General features: G+C 41.1%; 1 protein-coding gene across 2 annotated transcripts in view; it reads right to left on the bottom strand.

The window, feature by feature from the left end:
• The window catches only part of PCSK5 (proprotein convertase subtilisin/kexin type 5), a 430,298-nt gene that overhangs the window by 375,121 nt on the left and 36,921 nt on the right, over positions 1 to 18,256 (bottom strand). For both annotated transcript variants that reach the window (XM_012813041.1, XM_012813044.1), the window contains exon 2: positions 15,718 to 15,822. In XM_012813041.1, the coding sequence (XP_012668495.1) occupies positions 15,718 to 15,822 (105 nt within the window). The remainder of the gene's footprint in view (positions 1 to 15,717; positions 15,823 to 18,256) is intronic.

Genomic DNA, 18,256 nt, shown 5'->3' with positions numbered 1-18,256 from the left:
AAGACAGAGACCCACCCCTACTAAAAATAGAAAAAGTACTAGCTGGGCTGAGACCAGAGGATCACTTGGGCCTAAGAGTTTGCGGTTGCTGTGAGCTATGATGACACCAGGGTGTTTTACCCAGGGTGACAGAGTGAGACTCTGTCTCAAAAAAAAAAAAGCAAAAGCAGGGATGATTCTTTTCAGCACCAATAAGACATGGAAATAATGCCACTGCAGCAACTTATAAGTAGCTTATACACTCAGAATGGAAAGGGAAGCCCTTCGGTGATGTAAAGATTGTAAAAGAAAGCATTGTCGAACGTATAGGATGCTTAGACCCCAATAACATTTCAAAGTACAGAAACTGCATAGCCTTCAACTTAACAGAACAACCTCATTCAATACTTCAAAAGGACAATGCATATATTAATCACTTCGGATGAAGCAACTGATAATACAGACTAGCTACAACTTTTATACATCATTTGGGTCATGAGAGAAGATTTTCTTTTCCTTACATGAGATTTTCTTAGCTACAAAGAGTTACTCGCTTTGGACACTCTTGGGAACAGAACAGGGGGAATAGATATTTTCAACCATTTTCCAGATAAATGTTGGGAAGTCAGACTGAATTTGGTGAATGTGTGTACAGATGGCGCACCTTCCATGACAGGAAAACATGAAGTGGTGATTGCACAGATTGTAAAAAGTTTTTTTTTTTTTTTAATGTGGAAGTTTGTATAGCAGAAATTAAAAGATAAAAAGCAAAAGCAGGCCAGATGCAGGGGCAAGGAAATATATCCCAATAATCTTATTTCTTTTTCTTTCTTTTTTTTTTTTTTTTTGATTGGGCTCAAGCACTCCTCTTGACTCAGTTTTTCTATTTTTAGTAGAGACAGAGTCTTGCTTTTTGCTCAGGCTGATCTTAACTTGTGAGCTCAAGCTATCTATCTGCCTTGGCCTCCCTAGAGTGCTAGGATTACAGGCATGAGCCACCATGGCACCCGGCCTCTAATTTTTTTCATCATATCTTACATCAACAAAATCTCTCTGCTAAAGCTACTATTTTAGGTGACACTTTGCAACAAGTTATAAGTCCTGGTAACCATATTCGTGTAAATGCAACATAGTACTGTTTCCTAACACGCTAAAGCTGAAGGATGAGATATTCAGTACCGATTTGCCATATCATTCTAAAGTGCAAAGGCTATCACAGGGTCAAATGTTAGTCAAAATTTATCTGTGCAAGAACAGATAGCTAAATCTTACGAAGAACAGAATCAGCAATGTGAATTATTGAAAGATATCTATAGGAATGTAGCATTTCTGTGTGATACGTCAAATCAAACGACTCGAAAATTTCTTTGCAAGGTAAAACTAAGTCTATGCCCAATATGTGGCAAAAAGTCAAAGCATTAAAAAAAAAATCTATCTTTTTTCAAAACCCCTCTTCTTCAAAAAGACATTTTAGATGAACATTTTCTCCAGTTAGCAAAGGTCATTAATGGTGAACAGGAGGATATATGTAAATCATTTGAAGAATATACAGCCCTATTCATTGGAGAATAGAATGACAGTTGCACTGCTTTTGAGAATCATGACATCACAGCCAAATTGCACATCAGCCTCACCGCGTTGATATCACCAGGACACTTAAAGAACTACAGATGAAAGTGACTGAGCTCTCAGCAGATGACATTTTAAAGTCATTGTTTAATGTTACAAAAGTTCCAAATGAAATATGGAAAAGGTAGTAGAATACTACATCCTACAGAAATGTGCCTTAAAAAATGCCTTTTTGCTTTCAACCTCTTATTGCTGTGACTCTACATTCTCCTACCTAACTCAAATGAAGACACCTGTAAGGTCACAATACTGATTCCCATCTAGAGGATCGACTGAGACCATGGACCTCCAAGCTGCAATCAAGTATTCAAATGCTTTCCAACAAAAAGCAGAAGTAATAAAGTCATTGAGAGATTAATTTTAAAATTAACAATTTTTTTATTTTTTGAAATTATTAAGTACATAATAGTTAGATTTATATAAAATAATGTAAATTTTTATATCTAATTGAAGTTTCTTGAATGGGGTCTTATTCGATTACAGCTAAATTAATGTGGCCTTCCAGCATGAAAAGTTCCCCCATCTCTATGCTTGATATTGTTTCAGGTCATTCACAGTTAACAAGACGCTAAGGCTTCTGCTCCCATTGAGTTACATCCTGGAAATAGGAAACCATCAACAACCAAACAAGGAACAATACAGTTTTGAATTCAGACAGGTATCAAAGAGGAAATCAACATGTCAGAGCCAAAGAGGAGCTGGACAGATAAGATTAAGATCTACTTTAGGCCAGCTTTAGCAAAAGCAAGACCCTACCTCTACTAAAAATAGAAAAAACTGGGGCAAGAGGATCACTTGAGCCCAAGAGTTGGAGGATGCTGTGAGCTATGATGCCATGGCACTCTACCCAGGACAACAGCTTGAGACTCTGTCTCAAAAAAAAAAAAAAAAGCTCTATTTCAGTAAGGTTCATTAGGAAAGGTCTTTCAAAGGAGGTGACATTTACTTTGACACAACAAAGAATGAGAGGACAGAGAACATCAACATGCAAAGACCAAAGAAAGCATATTCTGAGGAAAGAGAACAAGGGGGAAAGTGTGTCTGACAGACAGAAAGATGTGGCTGAGAGTGATGACCAAAACGGACTAGCTTAGGGAGGTAAACCGAGGCTATATCTTGATGGCCCTCAAAGATCACTAAGCGAAAGCTAGATTTTTAGTCAAGGTTACTGGAAGGTCACTAAAATATTTCTATAACTTTGGAACTTACTCTTTGTGGATAATGATTATCAAAGAACAATAGGTGGAAATAGAAGCAACTGCCGTGAGTAGATGGTGGTAGGATTGACTAGGACAGTGGCAGTGCAGGAGAAGAAAGTCCATGGATTTACAGCTTCAAGATAAATTTTAACTGGATGTGGTGGTTCACAGATGTAATCCCTGCTTCTCAAGTGGCTGAGACGGGAAGACTACATGAGGCCAGGAGACTGAGACCAGCCTGAACAACACAGCAAGACTCTATCTCTAAAAAGAAAAAATTTGTAAATCAGCCGAGAGGGTACAGTGGCCTGTGCCTGTAGTCCTGGCTGCTGGGGAAGTCTGAGGCAGGACAATTGCTTGAGCACAAGATTTCCAGGCTACAGTGAACTATGATGAAGCCACTGCACTCCAGCCTAGGTTAGAGAGTCAGATCTTGACTCAATTAATAAAAAAAAAAAAAAAGAAGAAGAAGGAAACAAGTCAAGTTTTTCAAAAAGGAACACATGGTCGACCATGATATAAAGTGAAAGTTAGAGTCAAGTGAGAACAGAAATGCATCCACTGGCTTTGAAATCTTAAAGCACAAGTGAATCTTTCTAAAAGCAGAGTATGAATGTCTTGACTCAATAACTGACAAAATGACATGAAGGTTATGTTAACCAGTTTGATGAGAGTATTTCAAAATGTATATGAAAACAGCACACCGTACCCCATAATTGCATTAATGTACACAGTTATGCTATAAGAAATTTTAAAAAAAGAAATATTAAAGCATGGTTGGTATCAACAAAAGCAATTTCAGCAAAAGCAATTTCATTATCATTTCAAAAAGCCAGACACTGTGGAAAGGTTAGGGGTTACTTTTGTGTGTTTGTGTATCCTTCCAAACTCACTCTGCATATAATTACATTTAGAAACACACAGGTGTTTTGTACCTACCTCTTCATATTTCATTCTTCTAAACTTTAAATATTATTTCAGAGATCTTTCCAAATGTGCAATGTATAGATGTATGATATTATTTTAATAGCAACTTACTATTTTTGTTGTAAAAATTTAAGTTGCACTTTTGATCTCTTCTCACATGGACAATTCATGATACTGCAGTATACCTTGTCCTTGTCTAAGTCTGTGCATGAAAAATAATGAGTCTTCATTTGTGGGGGAATTGATAGAGCTTCCCTACAAGATAGAAGTGGAAACTAACATCCAAAGGTTTATTGTCTGGGGCATCACACAGCCTTTTTTTATACTGTAAGAAGTTCGACATATGGGAGAACTCAGCACAGAAACAGAATTTGCAAGCACTTAATTAACCAATAAGGTCTTCTCAATGGTGATGTTTGAATTGAATTTCTTAGTTACTCTTGCATTCATTAATATAAATGCATGAATCAGGATGATTTCTCTTCAAAGTCAGACAACTAAATTGGCTTTGGGATCTTTTGTTATTGTTGCTGCTGAATTTTATCTCTTTGTTGGCTGTTTCCACCTATTTTTTTTTTTTTACTTAAACTTTTTTTTAATTAGCAGCCACATAAGGAGTCAACACAGGCAGAGACTCAAACATATGGTTGGTTTTTCTTAAGTCATCAGGCTAGAGCAGAGTTTAAACCAAGCTGGACCCAGGCCAGCTCCAACCACAAAGGAATCTCTCCATCTTGGCATCAGTCACGTGGGCGGGAAACTGGCTTCACTTCCTCCAAGTGGTGGAAGGTAGGTGGAAGCTACTCAAGGCTTCCTCGAGTTTGACAATCTCTCGCTGCCCCTGACGGCGGTACCGCTCAGCCAAGCACTGAAGCATCCAGGTGGTCCGGGCTCTGTACATGAGGTCCCCATAAACCACAATCTCAGTGTGGGCTGAAGATTCCAAAGTTTTCAGCTCAATCATGGTCTTGCCCGGCTCCTCGAAGAAAGAGATTCGTGATCTGTCTGGGCCAAACATGGGTTCTAACAGCCACGTCGGCACCTGAAACACCTTGGGACTCATAAGGTCCTCCCGAACATTCGACCATGGTGGGATATTTTTATGTTTTGGGAATGTTTCCATCTTGTGACCCTCAAACCCACTCTCACCAGCAGAATCCTGTTTCCACCTCTTTTATAGGTTTGCCTACTTATTTCTTTCTTTTTTTTTTTTTTGGTAGAGACAGAGTCTCACTTTATCGCCCTCAGTAGAGTGCTGTGGCATCACACAGCTCACAGCAACCTTCAACTCCTGGGCTTAAGCGATTCTCTTGCCTCAGCCTCCCGAGTATCCAGGACTATAGGCGCCCACCACAATACCCAGGTATTTTTTGGTTGCAGTTTGGCTGGGGCCAGGTTTGAACCCGCCACCCTCGGTATATGGGGCCGGCGCCCTACCCACTGAGCCAAAGGCACCACCCACTTGCTTTATGCTAACTTGCTTGAGATTTTCAACAGAAACTGTGGGTTTAAAACTCCCCACATTTACACATTCGACATCTGCTTTTTAAGAATCTGATATCTTAGAAATATAACATCAACTAAGAAAACAACCAAGAGTTTACAGTTAGTATCTTTCCTTCAAGTGGTTAAAGAGATTATGCAAAATCCATAACCTGCCTCCCCTCATCACATCCTCTTCCAATTTTTAGGCCTATCACTTCAATCTAGCTTTTGTTCTTTTCTTTGACTTCACTGTTTCCTTGAGCAAGTCTGTTACGAGTTTCTTCCAGGGCAGTCAGAGGGGTCAGTGGGAAACCGAGGAAAACACAAGAGAACCAGAATGGGCTCTCCACCTCCTGCCCCCACCACCGACAGCCTTTGGTTCACAACATGAACCAAAGTTCTATTGTGAACCCTGTTATGTTTATGCCAAAATATACATCTGCACAAGAGTCAGACCAGAAGAAAATCAGGAAAGTGCTGAGACCCATCTTTCCTGCCTTCCTCCCCTTCTCCCAACACCCCCAAACTGAGAGGTCTACAAAGTGGGAAGCCCATCCGATGTGCTTTCTTTGGCCCACACAAATATTTAAAAATTTTTGAATTTGTTGCCAACATTTAAAATTGGGAAATGGTATGTCAAAGTTGAGACTTGCAGGTTCTTTTGAACTGGCAATACTGAGCCAGCTCACCAACCTGAGCGCTGCGGGCTGCAGCTGAGTGGCAGCTGTGCCTCACACTCAGCCAGGGTGCTACACCTTGTGACTTTGCATCTGCCCCATCTCGCTCCTTCTCGGTACCGGCACTTGCAGTACAGGCATGCACATGTATGACCTTCAACGTGAAGCACTGCCAAGTGCTCTCTAATGAGGATGTGGCGGCCTCGCCAAAGTAGCTGAGAAATGTGTGTGTGTATGTGTGTTTTTTTGTTTTTCCTTTACTCCTCTCTACAAGGGATTTGGGATTTGACCTAAACTTTCTCATCAGATATCCCAGTGACATATAATCTGCACCTCTGGTCCTGGAGTGTCCAAATACTTCAGAGACCTGGAAACAGGGAGGAAGGACGGGAGGGAGTACACGCTGGAAGCGGCGCCCACAGCCCTCCTCCGCTCTCACCCACACTCCTCCTGATCTTATCCCCACAAGTGTACAAAATGTTGCAAACCTAGGGCAGAAATGCTTCTCCTTGGGAATAGACCCACTCTAACAGGATTTTCAAAGACTCAGAAATACTATTAAATGCCACACACACAAAAATATGCTACAAAGGTCGAGTTTCACAGCTGGTGAAAATTTGGTAATGAAGGTTGCCTGGAACAAGAAAGCTCCCCAAATCCCCCCCTGACTACCGCATCCATGTCCTCTCTGCTCACCACCCCATCCAAGCCCATGCTGCTTCCAGAAGGATGCGTGGCCTTCTCAAGATGTGCAGTGACCACTTTCATTCACTTGGTGAGATGGAGAGAGGCGAATATGAAATGACCATGGTCAGGACACATCCTAAGCAAGGGCACAAAGCCATAGGCACCTGCCCGAGAGGACACAGACTCTCAATGAGCAGAAACACAAGGACAAAGCTACAGAAACACACCGGGATCATCCCAGGCTGGATGAGCACAAAGCCAGGAGCATTATGTTACACTTACAAAACTGTACTTCACAAAGAAGGTCACACCATTAAGTCATTACCACATTTGAAACTGAAGAGCAAAACATTAACCTGCCAGAGAAAACACACAGGGGCACCAGGTGGAGGGAGGGCAGGCTGGGAGAGAGGTGGGGCAGCAGCGGCCTGAGCGGGAAGCAAGTGAACTCCAGCTGAAACTGACTTAGAAGCTGCACCTGACCAAATGGAATATTACTTGTGAAAACCCATGTGAGCCAGGCCAGATTGACCTCAGACACTTCTGAGTCCTTTCCTTCTTTCTTTTTTTCTTTTCTTTTTTTTTTTTTTTTTGAGACAGAATCTCACTCTGTCACCTAGGTAGAGTGTAATGGTGTCATCATAGCTCACAGCAACCCCAAACTCTTGGGCTCAAGCCATCCTCGCCTCAGTCTCCCAAGTAGGTGGGACTACAGGCGCCGGCCACAAGACCTAGCTAGTATTTCTATGTTTAGTAAGATGGGGTCTCGCTCTTGCTCAGGGTGGTCCCAAACTCCTGAACTCAAGAGATGTACCTGCCTCAGCCTCCCAGAGTGCTAAGATTATAGGCATAAGCCACCGTGCCTGGCTCTGAGTCCTTAATTCTAATGAAATAAGGTTTCTTTACCTCCACAGTTCCCCCAGCAGATTAGCTGTTATAAACAGCTTATAGTCAGTCTCCAAGTTAAGAAAAGAGATAGCTAATGTGCTAGTTGCCTTTATAGATCACTTGCAGAACAATTAGCAGTGAAGAGGAAATATTATTCAGATTATAACGCAACTCCATAGAGCAATGGGATTTGCCTGATCAGGAGAGGATATGCAGAACTTTTCCATCACATACGACGAAGGGCTCCTGTATTCCACTTTCTCATCACACCAATTTTACCCCTGCAGCAAAAAGAGATGATACTCCAGACGCCTGAAAATCAAATCCTGGGCACAACAGGCACTGACCTGAATCAGTCCAAAACTTGAATTTGTCTTTCACAGGTCTGATTTCCTGTGATCCTGCTAACTACCTCCAGTCACTTCATTCCTTCCCTCCGATTCTTTTCCTACACCCTTGTATTACTGTACGATGCTTGAATGCTCTGCTTTAAATTCCCTTCAGAGGAAATGGCTTAGGGATAAATGTAACAAACGGCTGGTATCTCTAGGAGCTACAGCCTTGGACTTAATTCTGGCCACATTTATAAAAGGACAATTGCTTCTCCAAGAGAATAAGCAAAGGGCTTCAAATATTTAAAAAGCTATTATGTAGAAGTTGCATACAATTCTGAAAGGCAAAAGTAGATTCAATGGGTAGAAGTTATAGGCAAGCAGATTATGTGAGTACCAAGCTAAATCTCTTCACATATAGAAGTGTTTGCCTTCTCCAGGAGTGAGCTCCTGTCACTGGACACGTTCAATGGGTCTGACAAAATTCCATTTAGGGGGATTATGGACGGTATGAAGCATGAGAGAGCAAAGTGAAAAGACTAAATCAACTTTAATTCTTTTTTTTTTTTTTTTTGAGACAGAGCCTCAAGCTGTCCCCCTGGGCAGAGTGCCCTGGCATTACAGCTCACAGCAACCTCCAACTCCTGGGCTCAAGCGAGTCTCCTGCCTCCGCCTCCCAAGTAGCTGGGACCACAGGCGCCCGCCACAACGCCCGGCTATTTTTTGGTTGCAGCCGTCATTGTTGTTTGGCGGGTCCAGGCTGGGGATTCGAACCTGCCACCTTAGGTGTACGTGGCTGGCGCCTTAGCCGGTTGAGCTATAGGCGCCGAGCCTCAACTTTAATTCTAAGGAGTCTCTCATTCTGCAATACATAATATTAATGAATAGTTTTTTCACAAATGATAAACACACCCATGCACATCCATGTGATGAGACAGACTGGAGATGAACTCAGGATGAGACAGGATGGGACAGGATGGGACAGGATGGGACAGGTGCCCATCTTACCCGTAGGCAGGAGGTGACTATTGATTAGATTTTTATAAAAATAGACTTCTAATAGATTTGAAGATAGAAAAAGGACTGGGAAAGATAAAAAAACTGATAGGCCTGAACCTTCAAGATAAAATCCACTGGGAAAAAGAGGACACTATTCTTACATGATTTATGCATGGGCAGGGCCTGGGTGTTAAAATGGCAGTTTATATTTTTTTATTTTTAAAAACTCAAGTGTGCCCTACTCTAGCAGGGAATTCAGCATTTTCGTTTTCTGCTTTGGGGTAGGGAAAAAGGGAACGAAAGAATGATCTTGTCTGCGCTCCCCCTCTCTTGGCCCCTGACCTTCGTCTGCACAGGCAACTAAAGGACATATAAATGTTCTCCTGCAGATAGCACCGATTTGACCACAACAACTGTGGCTGGCCAAAATTTATAAACAAAATTAATAAAAGAGTTTGAGAAAGTGCACTCAGACTACCATTTCCGAAATTGAGCTTAGGTCTGCCGGAGGAAGGTTAGTCAGGCAAAAAGAAAGATATAAACAAAAAGGGAGGACTTGCTGGCCAGACTGCAGTGAAATGTACCAGCACTTTCTGCAAAACTGTGTTATTACTACACTAGTGCTGATAGAAGCCTGTGAATCCCAGTCATTTAAAAAGTTAATCATAACATAATGTTAACCTATGAGAGTCAAGGCTATTCTTGTTCTTCAGGCTCATGTGTCCCAGCTACCCTTGCTATTTTCTTAGTGCCAAGGGGGTCACTCTTTACAATGTTGCTACTTTTGTATTTCCTTCTTTGGCACCCTCTAAATAAAAACAAAAGTGGTGGGGGAGCCTTGCGATCTATTATGCCAGTAAAAGCCAAGATCTCTTTCATAGGTTTTTTTTTTTTTTTTTCTGTAATTCATGCGTGTTTTCAAGAAGGTGGTGACCAAAAATAATTTTAAGATTGCATCCCCAATGTTTTTCACAAAGACATTTCCCACAGTCCAAGCTCACACACGTGCCTCCACTCTGGCACACATATCATCCACCTGCACACAGCCAAGGTCAAAGAAAAGGAGACCTGCCTCAGAAAGCAAGTCACACCAACTTGCCTCATTCTCCCAAGGAAGGTAGCTAGGAATGAAAAATACAAAATGAGCCCACAGAAATTGAAATAATCTCTTAAGTATTTCCCCACAGAACACTTATTAACAGGAAAATGCAGCAATGCCTTGTCCATCATGCTTCAATTTATGCACTTTGCAGATACATTCTTTACAAATTGCAGGTCTGTGGCAACCCTGCATCCAGCAAGCCTGTCTGTGCCATGTGTCCACCAGCACGCTTGGTGTCTCGGTGTCACTCTTTGTAATTCTCAAAATATTTCAAACTTTTTCATGATTATTCTACCTGTTATGGTCATCTGTGATCAGTGATCTTCGATGTACTCTTGTAATTGTTTTGGGAGTACCACAAATCACATCTGTATAAGACAGCGAACGTGACCAATAAATATGGGGTGTGGTCTGACTGTTCCAACAACCGGCTGTTTCCTTGTCTCTTCCTCTCCTCAGGCCCCTCTACTTCCCTGAGACATAATGATATTGAAATTAGGCCAATAATAACCCTACAATGACCTCTAAGTGTTCAAGGGAAAGGAAGAGTCACGCATCTCTCACTTTAAATCAAAAGTTAGAAAAAATTAAGCTTGCGAAGGCAGGTTGAAAGCCAAGATAGGCCGAAAGTTAGACATCTTATGCCAACAGTACTTAGCCAATCTGTGAATGCAAAGGGAAAGTTCTTTAGGAAATTGAAAGGGCTACTCTAGTGAACACATGAATGATAAAAAGAAGCAGTCTTATTGCTAATAGGAAGGTTTTAGTGACCCAGGTAGATCAAACCAGCCACAACATTCCCTTAACCCAAAAGCCTCCCCTAGAGCAAGGCCCCAACTCTCTTCAATGCTATAAAAGCTGACTGAGGTGAGGAAGCTGCAGGACAAAAGTTTGAAAATAGCAGAAATTGGTTCATGAAGTTTAAGGGATGAAGCCATCCCATAATATAAAAATGCAAGTTGAAGCTGATATAGAAGCTGCAGCAGGTTAGCCAGCTGATCTAGCTGAGATCACTTATGGGGGGGGGGGGACAGTACACCAAACAGATTTTTGGGGTAGATGAAACAACCTTCTACTGGAAGAAGATGCCAGCTAGGACTTTCACAGCTTGAGAGGGGAAGTCAAGGCCTGGCCTCAAAGAGTAAGAAGACAATTTGACTCTTGTTAGGGACTAAAGCAGTGGTTCTCAACCTTCCTAATGCCGCGACCCTTTAATACAATTCCTCATGTTGTGGTGACCCCCAACCATAAAATTATTTTCGTTGCTACTTCATAGCTATACTTTTGCTACTGTTATGAACCAGAATGTAAACATCTGATATGCAGGATGTATTTTCATTGTTACAAAGGGGTCACGACCCACAGGTTGAGAAAGGCTGGACTAAAGCATCTGGGAACTTCAAGTTGAAGCCCGTACTAATTTACCATTCTTAGAGTCCCTCTAAGAATTACTCTAAGTCTACTGTGCCTGTGCTCTATAAATAAAATAACAAAGCCTGGATGATAGCACATCTGTTTACGCTGTAGTTTACTGATTAAGCCCACTATGGAGAACTAATGCTCAAAAAAAAAAAAAAAAAAAAGATTCCTTTCAAAATATTACTGTTCATTGACAATGCACCCCATCACCCAAAAGCGCTGATGGAAAAGCATAAGGAGGGTGGTGCCTGTGGCTCAGTGAGTAGGGTATCAGCCCCATATACCCAGGGTGGTGAGTTCAAACCCAGCCCTGGCCAAAATGCATGAACAAAAATAAAAAAATAAAAAAAATAAAAAAAATAAAAAAAAAAATAAAAAAAAAAAAAGAAAAGCATAAGGAGATTAATGTTTTCATGCCTGCTAACAACTAACACAACATCATTCCACAGCCCAAGGATCAAGGAGTAATTTTGACTTTCAAGTCGTATTATTTAAGAAATGCATTTTGTAAGGCTATAGCTGCCATAGATAGTGATTCTTCTGATGGATCTGGGCAAAGTAAATAGAAAACCTTCAGGAAAAGAATCACTATTCTATTATAGGAGCCATTAAGAAAACTTGTGACTGATGGGAGAAGGTCAAAATCGCAACATTAACAGGAATTGGGAAGCAGTTGATTTCAACCCTTGAGAATGACTCTGAGGGTCCAACATTTCAGTGGTAACTAAAGATGTGCTGGAAATAGTAAGAGAACTAGAATTAGAAGTAGAGCCTGAAGATGTGACTAAATTGCTGCAATAACACTTGAACAGATTAGGAGGTGCTTCTCATGGATAAATAAAGTAGTTTCTTGAGTTGGAACCTACTCCTGATAAAGACGCGGTGAGTATTGTTGAAATAACAACAAAGGATTTAGAATAGTACATTAACTTAGGGAACGAAGCCGTAGCAGGGTCTGAATTGACTCCAATTTTAAAAGTTCTACCTACTGTGGGTAAAATGCTATTAAATAGTACCACATGCTACTGGCAAATCTTTCATGAAAAATGAGTCAATGAAAGTGGCAAACCTTTATTGTTGTTGTATTTTAAGAAACTGCCATGCCCCCCAACTTTTGGCAACCACACCCTGATCAGTCAGCAACCACCAACATTTAGGCAAGATCCTCCATCTGCAAAAAGATTATCACTCGCTGAAGATTCGGATGATCTACTAGCATTTTTTTAGCAATAAAGTATTTTTTAATTTTTATGAGTACATTATTTTTTAGACAATGCTGTTTACACACAATAAACTACCATGTAGTGTAAACGGTATATGCATTGAAAAACCAAAAAAAGTGTAACTCTTTATTATGATATTAACTTTATTGGGGTGGTCTAGACTTGAACCTGCAAGATCGCTGAAGTATTTTTAAAGTAGAGAAACCTGGCAGACACCACGTCAACTACGTGATCAAAGTTCACACCATCAGTAATGAAGAAGCTGTGTCATGTGCCTCCCCCTCTAATACCCTGGGATGAACACATTATTTCTCTGGCATTTTTGCCAAAAATATTCTTGCCAAACCTGAATCCAGTCATGAAGAAAGAGATAAACCAAAGTTGAGAAATACTCTATGGGGGCGGCGCCTGTGGCTCAAAGGAGTAGGGTGCCGGCCCCATATGCCAGAGGTGGCGGGTTCAAACCCAGCCCAGGCCAAAAAAGAAAAAAGAAATACTCTATGACATGACTGGCCTATACTCTTCAAAAAATCGGTAGCTCATACAAGAGAAGAGATAAAAGAAAGCTGAATAGGACAGAGTCAAGAGGGCTTAGGAAACACAGAATCTAAATGTGTTGTTGGCCTCAAAAAGAAATAACAGAGAAACCTGGATTAAGTCTGCAGATTAGACAATAATATTGAAGAAATGTTAATATCTAGATTTGTGCTGTTTTACTTACGGTTATGAACCTATTTTTAATCAATACACAGTGAAGAATTTAGAGCCGAAGGAGGATTATGTCTGTTGTTTGCTTCAAATGTTCAGAAAAACTTATATGCAAATATGTCTATGCATACACATACGTGTGTGTTAAAGACCAGAGAGAGACAGTGGGTGAACAAGGATGATATGTAACATATTAATTGTATGTACATATTATTATGTAACATATTATTACGTATAATAAATATATGTAATTATATATGTAATGTTACATTTATATGTAAATGTAACATTAATCAATATTTAGAGAATCTGGGAAGAGTATAAAGAATCCTTTGTGAAATTTTTGCAACTTCTCTGTAAATGAAAAGTTTAAAAAAAAAAGAATAGAAAAGAAAAAACAACCTAGGTAAGTTTAAGCTTTTTGAGAAGGAAGCAGAAAAGAAGAAAGACTGTAGCAGACTCCCAAGTCCTTTGCCCTCCAGCCCCAAATGTGAGTCAGGCTTCCCTGAAAGTTGCTGTAGGTGACTCTTTAGAGCACTGCTTTTTCTCCAAAGCCCAGGGCCTGGCAGAAGACAGGGGCTCAAGAAATAGCCAATGAATGAAGCAAGTACAAGAGAAATCTGAAAGAAACTGTGGCAAACTCTAGTGGGTGGTGCACACTCTGGCACAGCTGGTAGAACTGCAGTCCTCCTGCCTAGATGCTGGGTTAGAAAGCTCTGGAATGGGGAGCAGGGGCTGTCCCTCCTCTGAGGGGTCCTATTTGCTGAGGAGGAGGGGAATGGAGCATGTACCTTGGGATGGCCTGAACCAGCCCTGCTCCTCTGAGGTGAGTATGCATTCTAGGTACTGAGTGTCCCAGCATCCAAGGCCTCTGTTGGATCAAGAATAAGCCATCTGATGCACTGAGATAAGAAGAATTGGAGATCAAGATGCCCCAAGATAACAACAAGGATAGAAACAGCTCCATATCCGGTAAATTCTTCATCATAAAAACGATGCCTCATTACATTCTTCTATCACTTCCCAAAGCAACTAATGCTGGTTTCATCTGATTCACATTAACTTTGCCCATGAGGTCTAAAACTGGAATTATTTTAATTAACAAAGTTCAAAAAGCTTCAAAACAATTGTTCAACAGACTTTGCTTTGAAAATATAGGCAATTCAGGAATGTCCCAACAGACAGCTTTTCCAGAAAAATTTAATTTTGAACAGAGACAAAAGTGGAAAAAATGCAATTCACGGGGCCACTGACGTATCAGTATTAGGAAATGTTCCTATGACCACAGAAAATTGGGACCTAGAAGAGATATGCTTGCTTTAACCACCAAGGTACATTTTCACAATCGTGAACACTGTGTCATAATATTGCAGAAAATATTAAACAAGGTAAACCACAGCGCACAGCAAAGGGCAAGACTCCAAATTGCAAACCTCATTTGCATATTAATTCAAATAGGGCCTTTTTGTTTTATAAATAGGAATACAATTTTCAAGGAATCTCTAGCTGAGATTGTTATGCTCACTGGTTGGACTTGTTTACCAATTTATGTGAAGATGAGTTTTAATGGCAAACCCAAATCATCGTGGGGAATAAAAAGCACAATACCCCAGTCAATCAGAAATACCCAGTGAGCCTGCGGAGGAACTAGGCCAAGTTGATACAGCGGCCCTCTCTTCTTTTCCTGACACTCCAAGAAGCCTTTTAGTTCACTGTCAGAAGTCTGTTCCTTCCTCCAACTAAGTTAGTAAGGACAGGTATTTACTTTGACCTCAGAGTCTTAGCTGTCTCTATTAGTTTGCCCCTAACACCCATCAGCTCCCCATGCCCCATTTCAAAGCTGCCCCCACATCCCCATAACAGGAGAAGCTCGGCATATCATACTTCCTTCCAAGCTCTCCCTGGGGCATGTTTTCTGTACAACCCAAAAGGACCTGATGCAAGAAAGATACCTGATGAGGCCCCAAGCGCAGGAGCCAGCTTCTACCCCTTCTCTGCTTGGTGTCCTTCCTGTCCCAGACCTGGTCTAATCCTTGGGCTGCTAGAGATGTGGGTCTCTCAGTGCTGGGTAAGATCTGGAGGATTCATGGTAACGTGCCCTGACTTAAGGGTTCTAGAAGAAACCCTGCCTTCTATGAGGCTCACAGACCCTCAGATCTACATGCAAATGGATGGGAAGCATGGTATTCTTACCACTTCCCCGCCCCATGTCCTCCAGTGTCTCCACTAGAACCCATATCTGTGGATACCCCTGCACTGCTGTACAAACGGGGTGATATTAGCACGTCAGTCAAAAATCAAGCCATTGCCTATTTTTGTCTAAAAAGGAAGCACAGACACTGGACCAAAAGATACTATTACAGCTCTAGAAATTTGAGCTTTCATGCTGGCCATCAGCTCCTAGTGTGTTACCACCAATGAAAAATGCAAAAGTTTGGTTCCCACCCGATGGGTTCTTCTTACCTTAGGTTCCATTGAAATGAAACTGTGGGTTCCTCTACTGGAGAGAACTGACCTTTTAATCGTCCTGCTATGGTAGAAGTGGTAGTAGTCCTTCAGGGCCCCTATCTGCAAAGGCAGGGTGGGAGGGAAAGAAAAAGAGGAAAGGCATTAAGGTATGAAATGGTCTTCTGTTTTCCTGTTTTCCATTAAAATAAGAACACAAAACCAAAAAGATCCATAAATTATGCAGTTGCTGGCTGGGCTTAAACGTTACCTGAACCTTGGAGATCACTTTTCAAAAGAAGGACTGGTGATCTGAAACGGAGTGTCCTTGAAGCAGTGACTACAAAACTAAAGATTATAATGGGGTAGCTTAACCTCTCCATATCTCCCTTTTAATGTTTAATTTATATGCAGCATTTTAAGTAATTCTATATCAATCTATATCCAAATGTGAGAGAAAGGGGGGAGGAATCAAATAGCCATCTAGTTATAAAAACACATTGCATTTTGTTTGCTCCAAGAAATGTACAATGAAAGACCTTGTTAGATTATTTATATGGTTAATTTGAAACGTCTTCGGCAGTTGATCATTCACAAAGACAACACCACTTAGTTTGTGTCCTGACTTCTGCACACAGTACAAATACGTAGTTTGTATTCATTTATTACAAAACCACAAATGAAATGGCAATTTATAAAAAAATCACACATCCTACCTACCAGCTAAGCTTCCAGCGTAAAAATAGTTCAATACACTTTACCTTATCCATTTTCTAACATTGCATATTTCTCATTTACACACCCCTTTCCTTAGCTAAAAAGCCTGTTTAGGAGGGCAATGAAAGTAAGTCCTTGTCCACAATGGGAAAACAAACTAACAAAATCCCAAACAACCATATTTTCTCAGGCGATTAGAACATGTAGATTGCAGAATGAAAAATGAACCATACAACAAAAACAGGAGAGCGTGGTTCTAATTTCAGAGGCCACTCCCAGAGCGCAATAGCAGGTACTTACTAAGCCTCCATTGACTTTTCTATTAAATTGGACTTGGGACTAGTTAATTTCTAAGACCACCGAGGGGCTCAAATTCCATCCTTTGACCTTGACACTTTACTTCCTTTGGCAAATTCTCCCAAACAGTTATGGGTTCAGCCTACCATCAGGATATTTTCCAATAGGGATAATTCAAAAATTGGGCTTTCCTAACTTGAAAGAAAGAAAGAAAGAATTCACTAGCCCAGGCTAATTTTTTTCAGACAAAAGGTTTATTTTTCATTCTCTTCTTTTTATCACATTTTCAACCATCAACCCACTCCATTTCTATGCCAATTAGAAATCATCTCCTCATGGACTTTACACTGTCCCTGAATGTCTTATCATTACAGTTGGAAAGAAAGTATAAAGTCTGACATTTCTGATTCAAGTGGAAACTTCCCTGACCTACATGAAGTGATCTCAGACTTTGAGAAGAAGTGGGGAACATGGGCGGGGAGATCCCTGCAGAAACCTCTCATCTCGTGATCCTGGACTTTGAAGCAGCAGCAATCAATGAGGAAGAGGGCACAGGGGTCAGCCCCAGCCTCCCAGGCTGTTTCAAGGAGGGATTTACAGACTAGTTTTAAGATTCCAGAGGACTAAGGGGAGAATTCAGGAGTCGCTGCATAATCCTTTCCAACAAAATCTTAAAATCCTGAAAAGCTTAGGGTTTTCTTCTCATGTAACTTTTGTCAAGTGTATTCCTTGGTAAATACAGTAGCTCCTGTAGAAAGGATCATAGACTCTCTGAGGAAGAACTTCACAGAAAGACTAACACCCACGGTTGCTTCTGGTCTTCACACAACCATTTGCACACACACACCCCCCCCACTCCAGTTCTGTGTTCTACACAGTAGCTTGAATGATGCTTCCCAAAAGCACATTTTTCAGTTTCATGCCACACTGCTACCTCAAATCCTTTAGTGGCTTCCCCTTGCTCTTAAAATAAATACTATGAGTTAACACGACTATTAATGTTTCATAATAGTCTTAATGTTTCAATATAGTCAGTTTTGAAAAGTACATCAGAATAATATCACATTAAACATTTACACTATGCCAGGACTATTCTCTAAGCTTTACCTGACTGGTGGGCTAAAAACATTATCCTTGTCTAACCCACAGGGACTCCACGACTTGCCCCAGACACCTTCTCTACCCTCACCTCAAATCACACTTGCCCTCACTGTCTAGACTCTGGCCTCCGGCTGTGCTGGCTCCTTCAGTTCCCTGACTGTGTCATACACTCCCTGCTCCCTCCACCTGCGGCACCCTCCCTACCGCCACCTGCACTCCTCTTCCTCCTTCCTTGTCTCATCTCCAGTAGTAAGTCTTGCTATGGAAACTCCCCGAATGAGGTCAACTTCATTTATTATATCATCTCCCGCAATCAGAATATGTACCTGCCATTACACCTGGTTTAATATCTATGTCCCCACCTGTATGTGCCACTGAAGTAGGATCACATCCTTTCTGTTCACTATTTTATGTCCCCGCTCCTGCAACATGGCTTGACACA

The sequence above is a fragment of the Otolemur garnettii genome, unplaced genomic scaffold (genome assembly GCF_000181295.1).
Source record: "Otolemur garnettii isolate 467f Iridium unplaced genomic scaffold, OtoGar3 scaffold00006, whole genome shotgun sequence".
Lineage (NCBI taxonomy): Eukaryota > Metazoa > Chordata > Mammalia > Primates > Galagidae > Otolemur > Otolemur garnettii.
Note: the sequence above shows the minus strand (reverse complement) of the source record. Positions and strands in the feature narration are given on the sequence as shown.